At 35.4% G+C, this 7,388-nt stretch overlaps 1 protein-coding gene across 1 annotated transcript; it reads left to right on the top strand.

The window, feature by feature from the left end:
• Nucleotides 1–6,064: 6,064 nt before the first annotated feature.
• Nucleotides 6,065–7,268, top strand: LOC105555795 (flotillin-2-like). Its single transcript, XM_012002837.1, has 4 exons — nucleotides 6,065–6,383; nucleotides 6,502–6,734; nucleotides 6,820–6,939; nucleotides 7,027–7,268. The coding sequence occupies exons 1-4, from the start codon at nucleotides 6,104–6,106 to the stop codon at nucleotides 7,243–7,245; spliced, it is 852 nt and encodes a 283-aa protein (XP_011858227.1). The 5' UTR covers nucleotides 6,065–6,103; the 3' UTR covers nucleotides 7,246–7,268.
• The last annotated feature ends 120 nt before the right edge of the window (nucleotides 7,269–7,388 follow it).

Raw genomic sequence — 7,388 nt, 5'->3', positions numbered from 1 at the left:
CAAATTTCATCGCGGAGATTTACCAATTTAACCAAATAGATATGCTGATGACAGTTGACACAAATCAATATCGACTTGAACTATTGAAAAAAAACATTTTAAACTATTTCTAAAATTCATTGCAAATGAACAGAAATAGTTTCTTAATAAAACTCTTGCATACATTTTTACACTAATTTCATTAATGTCAAAAACGTGTGGTTCAAGAAAGCACCTTTATCACTGACCATTTTGCCATCCCTGAGCGCGCGAAATTCTAGCTTTGCTATTCGAGATGTTTAAACTGTTCCCATATGAAAACTATTATAGTCTCGACTTTTTCGTATTAGAATTTTCGTCTCAAAATGTTGCAAAGTACTTGTCATTAAAATATTTATCGCCAGTTTAGGTACACCCTGTATATTGAAGCTTAGTTAAATAAAATTATAAAATATTATAAAATGTAGGAAATAAATTGCGTTCTATAAACAATATTTACCTTATTATAAATAAATAAACAATAATTACCTTTTATCTACTATCGCCAAGGAAAAATCAACTCGCTACGTGATTCACAAAGCGTGAATATTTTAAGGCCGCGAGTTGTAGAATATTCTGCGTGTATAAAGTAACTGTTTAATACTTATTGCATTATACGAGTGTAAATAGGGTAACAATCCGATAGCTATTCTTTACCATCTCGAATCAACGATCCTCCTTATAAATATGGAATCGTGACAATGAAGATATCGCAATTCTCTTCAAAGCGACCTAATAATCATCGAAGCGCACACGGGTTTTTTTTCCTTTTTTCCACATAGGAACATAGGAAAGTAAATGATTTTAACGTATATTTTGCAAGGTAAAAAAAGCAATAATTTTTCTTCTCTCTCTTAATCGTCGAAATTGTACTTTTATAAAATTGTGAAATCAAGTGATCAAAGACACTCTCATTCGATGTAAAAACCTGGCGAGAGAAACAGTATGCGAAGAAGAACAACTGATTTTAAAAGAAAATTTCGCGCGTTCTCAATGCGCTGCAGGTACAATGACACCGAAGGAAATATCGCGCTTGTCACACACCGAACACATTCGCAGCAAAGAACTTGAACGAGTGAAAAACACGGGGCTCTTCCGTTTCTTGGTCGATGAGTACGAAATCTTGTGATCGATCGCGGTAAAGGCGAAAACGGGACGATGATCGAAATGATGTTACTGGAGAAAGAGTAGAGTGATACTGACCATGATCTTGCTACAGCTACAGCTCGACTGGTTCGACTCGCGACTACGTGCACGTAGTCAGGTGTGGATGTCTCATTGAGGATAATGTACGATCGGCTACGGTTTCCGGGCTCTTCAGTCCCGTAGACGCGGCGTATAACGGTCATCGATTTCCCTTCTCTCTTTCTCTTTTCATTTCCCTCCTCGTTCGTTTCATGCCGGTATGCCGGTCATCTCCCTTCTCGCGTTTTGATCCCGTTCTCCATTATTGTTCCCTGTTCACCTTAGAAAACCGTACCCAGACAACATGCATGTCTAAACGACGTCTTAAAGGCGTCTTAAAAGAGACATCTTTAAGACTTTCCTAAAAGACGTCTATAAGACGTCAGAAAAAAAACGTCTTTATGACGTCTTTATAAAAATATAAAACATTGATTATATGTCAAGTAGTGTTTATATAACCTTTAAAGTTCGAATTAATACATTTGTTAAAGCATCAGTGACATATTGCTTAGTGACATAAGATGTTTGAAAGTATTTTAAAAATAGAAAAGTTTGTAAAATTAGAATAATGAGATTTGTAGTGCAATATGTAGTGTATAACGATTGTGGCAGTTGTGACAGCCACCCATAACCAGAACTGCACATTACTGACAGCTTAGAGTATCGATTACTTTCAAGTAGTTGCTTAGCAACACAAAAGATTCATAAATTAATCCGCTAGGAGGAGACAATTTTTAAAAGTAACTGGCATTTAAAAATCGTTGAAGTATATGATATAAGGAGGTCTATCGACGGCAGAATTTTAGAAAAATAATCGTAATTCCTCAGCATACTACACCTGAAAGTAGTAATCGCGGCTTCCAAGAGAAGCTTAGTTCTCATTTCGATAGAAGAGGAAATAACTCTTCGATGTCCGCTTGACCGCGGCCTAAGTACAAAACCAGAAATTGCGTAATATACGACCTTGCGAAAGAGATCAGTCGATATGTCTATAATACATGTCTCGAGGACGTCTTTTGGATTTGTTTTCAAGACGTCTTAAAGATGTCTTTAAGACAAGTCTAAAAGACGTCGAAAGTCGACCCAGATAGCACTGGATGTCCTATGGACTTCCAGTTTAAGTCCAATTTACGTCCGGACGTCCGTGAACGTGAAATGGACATTTAATGGACATCCATGGTTGTTTCACATTTATTTTATATTAATTACTATATTAATATTATAATAAAACACGTTAATGAATAAAACAGTTTTTTACATTTAATAGTTAAATATTTGTTGTACACTAAAACCATAGGAAACAATAAACATGGACAATGTAAAATCAATATTAAATAATATGAATGAAATGTAAAATATAATTTTAAAAAGTTATGTTCTCTCTCTCTCTTTCTCTCTCTCTCTCTAAATATCGTTGTTTTCTTGCTCTTTCTCCTTTCCTCTTTCTTTGATTGTGAATAAAAAATTGTATATTGGCATATAAATTGTACTCGTCTATAAAAATTTTTTAAATAAAAAACAACTAAATATTTATAAACGGGGAGTATATGTTTTAACAATTACAAAGATTAACAATAAGTAACAATTTACTTTTTTTAGATCAATTTAACAAATTAAACTGTCATTTTCTACTGATTTTTGTAAATCTACCCTGTTGAAAACTACTAAAAATAAAAATGCTAGAAAAAGTCTAGAAAACCTGGAAAAGTCAGAGAAACATAGAACTCGATTTTGCTAGACACCACTATTAATATAATATATTATTAATATAATATAACAGAGATAAATATATAACCTAAATATATATATATTTAATATAAATATACAATATACTAAGTATGACAAAATATAAATATAATGAAATAAATTGTTTAATTAATATTTAATTATTAAAAATCCTATCCAAAATATAGGTACACAATTAATTATCAAAAACACGTCCGTTATAAGTCCAAAACAAATCCAAAATAGATCCAAAGTTGGATGTATTTCGGACGTCCTAGGGATGTCCAAAGTAGAGCATTTTGGACATCCTATGGACGTCCATGTGCTATCTGGGTCGGGACATAAGACGTCTTTCTGACAACTTCATAAGACGTCTTTAAGACGTCTTTTAGACGTCATAATGTTCTCTGGGTAGCCTCAGCTGAGACATTCGTGTAAACGTAGTTGACATAAATGTAATGCGGAAAGATCGTGGAAAGATTGAAAGTTACATTTTCTCGAAGGTACATATCTTGCACTTTTGGATTGTAAATACCACATATTGTGCTGGTGATAAAGATTTTTTCATTGGTCGGACCCTACTCTTATCAAGGAAATATTCGAATTGAAATGAATTAATTCCGATGGCGTACAATGACATGTGAGAATAATCTTTATCGTCATCGTTCGCACGTTGATATTACATTAGATGTAGAGAAGAATCGCGTATTTCAGATATTTTCAAATTCTACTCTGTAATTATGCCCTGAGAGTTTAGCGGGTAAAGAATTACTCCGTTCGCCATCAGGATTGACCTACTTGTTGTTGTGAGACTAGGCGTGCGTTTAACGCTCGTTTGGAATTACAAGCTAATCGATGATATCGTGGCGACGCGTATCCTAGAAAGTAAGTCTTTTTTTAACCTGAATTTAACACACGCGCGCGCGTTCACACCCTCTTCCTCTCCCCTTCTCTTTTACAATTGTAATTATTATATTTACCGCGATCAATAATGCGGTCATCTCTCGCTTAATAACTTTCGTAATAATATACTTGTGGAGAATCAACCCTAACTGGTTGCGCAAGGTTCATTTATTTCAGTCTAGGTAGCAATACCCAGATAGCACACGTAGTTCTATGAATATTCTTCTGGATTGCAAATATTCTTTTTTTCAGAATATTTCAATTGAATATTCTATAAATATATATAGATTATTACAATTAGAAATCGTATATTTTTAACGTGTATATCGTATATTCAAATTCAGAATAATTTTTTAATATTCATCGAGTTTATGTATTGCACATTGTTTATTGTGTAATACACTTATCTCATGCAAAAGGCAGTGAAACCTGGGATCATATCATGTATAACCGACACGCTATATTCGATAGATTATTCTATTCACATTCGAAAAAGATTTATAGTAGTGCCAGTCGAATATTCTACGAACATGAGATAAATTGTTTGGCCCGTTCCATTATGACAGTAAGATATTAGTAAAAAAAAATAAAAAAAGTGTGCAAATTAGAAATTTGCACATGGCCTCATAGAGGAAACTTTACTAGCAAAATCTAATTTTTTTTCGATGTTTCTTGAAAGTGTGCAAATTAGAAATTTGAGACTTTTTGCTTATACTAGTGTGTACATTTCACCATTACATTTTGTAGCATCACTTTTGAAACACCCAGTATAATAAAAAAGTGTGCATGTACGGATTCCGTGAAATTTCAATATAATAGATAATAGAATAGAATTAGACTTATAATAGAATTAGAAATAGCCCGAAATCTCAAAATTTGCGAAAGTTAGAGCAACTACAGACATTTCTCAAAAAATTCAAGATTTTTTTAAAAAGAAACCCATTTACCGATCATCGCCAAACTCACTACCAACCTTCCTTTAGTGATTCTCTACATTTAAAAAGAAACTGAGGCCCGATATCTCAAAATTTACGGAAGTTAGAGCAACCACGGACATTCAAATCCGTACACACACACACACACACACACACACACATACGGACATTTTGTAAAAATGTTATTTTTGGACGTTTTAAAACATTTTAAACATATTCCCAAAAGAACTGGAAAAAAAATTTTTTCACGAAAACAAAGCTTCCCCTATAAGGAAGCAATATACAGGGTGAGGAAAAAGTACAGGACCGGTGAAATATCTCGACAAATATTGGAGATACAGAAAAATGTTTCAGACAAAAGTTGTACGGTTTTAAAAGGGTTATATAATGGTAAAATAAATTTTCGAAAAAAATAAATTTTTTATGGTTATATGGAGGGCGTCGTCATTTTTTTAAATGAAAATCCCTATTGTTTATTATACTATCTTATTCTACTAATTAATATGAACAACTTTTATCTGAAACCTTTTTTTATTTGCCTAATACTTTTTGAGATATTCAAGAGAAAATTTATAACTTTTTACATGTTTAGCTTATAATCTCTCGATAACTGTTTGTCGGAGGGAAAAGTAGTACAGGACTTTTTTACTTGATTTAGTCTCAGGAATATGCTGTTGCAATGGTATATGTATTGTAACACATAAAATTTGCATGCACAAAATTTTTCCCTAATTGGAACACCATTGCAACAGCATATTCCTGAGACTAAATCAAGTAAAACAGTCCTGTACTACTTTTCCCTCCGACAAACAGTTATCGAGATATTATAAACTAAACATTGAAAAAGTTATAAATTTTCGCTCGAATATCTCAAAAAGTATTGGGCAAATCAAAAAATGTTTCAGACAAAAGTTGTTCATATTAATTAGTAAAATAAGGTAGTGTAATAAACAATAGGGGGTTCCATTTAAAAAAATGACGGCGACCTCCATATAACCATAAAAAATTTATTTTTTTCGAAAATTTATTTTACCATTATATAGCCCTTTTAAAACCGTACAACTTTTGTCTGAAAGACTTTTCTGTATCTTCCATATTTTTCGAGATATTTCACCGGTCCGGTACTTTTCCTCACCCTGTATAAGAATGACCTATGGAATGTTCCACATATTCTTGAAAAATATTCTTGAAATGTTCATAGAAGTGTCTTGCGCTATCTGGATATTTCTTTCTCCTCTCGATGAAAAGTATAAACGCGAGAGGGATTTTATAATAAAGAAAGATATAAATTTAATTGGAAAACAACTTTGCGCTCCGCAGGAGGATGCTGCGGCTCGATGAGAAAGAGAACCATCGTCGGCGGGTACGCGTTCACCTGGTGGTTCGTCACCGACGTACAACGGTTGTCGCTGGAGGTGATGACTCTGAACCCGGTGTGCGAAAGCGTGGAGACGGCGCAAGGAGTACCGCTAACGGTCACCGGAGTAGCACAGTGCAAAATCATGAAGGCGGACGAATTGTTGCACACTGCCAGTGAACAGTTTCTCGGAAAGAGCGTTCACGAGATCAAGTCGACGATCCTGTCCACCTTGGAGGGTCATCTTCGAGCTATATTGGGTACGTTTGGTCGCTCTCAGCCTTTCATTTAATTGTTGACCACCTCGTTGTTAGAGTTGATGTATTAAGTACATGCCCGGTGGAGTTATTACTGGAGAGAAAATATATTTTCCCTCAGGAACTCTCTCCGTGGAGGAAGTCTACAAGGATCGAGATCAATTTGCGGCTCTCGTGCGAGAAGTCGCCGCGCCGGACGTCGGTCGCATGGGCATCGAGATCCTCTCGTTCACGATAAAGGATGTTTATGACGAGGTTCAATATTTGACATCGCTCGGCAAAGCCCAGACGGCCGCTGTTAAAAGAGACGCCGATGTGGGCGTCGCCGAGGCTAATCGAGATGCTGGTATTAGGGTACGTGACCTTTGTGATACATGAAAATGGCGCGTTCAATTTTTAATACATTACGCTTAAAACTTTTCTCCTTGTTCCACGGCAGGAAGCAGAATGCGAAAAGTCGGCGATGGATATCAAATATAATACCGATACCAAGATAGAGGACAACGCGAGACTCTACCAATTGCAGAAGGCCAATTTTGATCAAGAAGTAAATACAGCGGTAAGCTCACTCTTGGCGTTAGAAATTATATTAATTGTATTCAACTAACAATAAATAAGCAACAATAAGTCGTATTTACGTCTTTAGAAAGCCGAAGCCCAGCTAGCTTACGAGCTTCAGGCGGCAAAGATAAAGCAGCGAATTCGAAACGAGGAGATACAGATAGAAGTTGTGGAAAGGCGCAAACAAATCGAAGTCGAGGAGCAGGAGGTCCGTCGGAAGGAACATGAGCTCCAGAGCACAGTGCGATTACCAGCCGAAGCTGAATTCTATAAAATGGGAAGAATTGCCGAGGGAAAGAGGTAGACAGATGATCGCGTTATACTAAAATGGAAAATAGGAAAATTGTAATCCAGTTCTTGTCTCTGTCTGACAGAGATAGAGACAGAGACAATCGTCAACATCGAGACAGTTGTCTCTATCTCCCCCCCCCCCCTCTCTCTCTCTCT

This window comes from Vollenhovia emeryi, unplaced genomic scaffold (assembly GCF_000949405.1).
Source record: "Vollenhovia emeryi isolate VEMERY1.0 unplaced genomic scaffold, V.emery_V1.0 DF940721.1, whole genome shotgun sequence".
Classification (NCBI taxonomy): Eukaryota; Metazoa; Arthropoda; class Insecta; order Hymenoptera; family Formicidae; genus Vollenhovia; species Vollenhovia emeryi.
The sequence above is the reverse complement of the archived record's forward strand: the minus strand, read 5'-3'. Positions and strand labels throughout refer to the sequence as shown.

What these genes read in the sequence shown, in the direction of transcription:
- LOC105555795 (XM_012002837.1), top strand. Translation starts at nt 6,104, where the DNA reads ATGAGAAAGAGAACCATCGTCGGCGGGTACGCGTTCACCTGGTGGTTC. An exon ending in TCATCTTCGAGCTATATTGG is followed by an intron (nt 6,384 to 6,501) that starts GTACGTTTGGTC and finishes ATTTTCCCTCAG; the next exon opens with GAACTCTCTCCGTGGAGGAA. An exon ending in ATCGAGATGCTGGTATTAGG is followed by an intron (nt 6,735 to 6,819) that starts GTACGTGACCTT and finishes GTTCCACGGCAG; the next exon opens with GAAGCAGAATGCGAAAAGTC.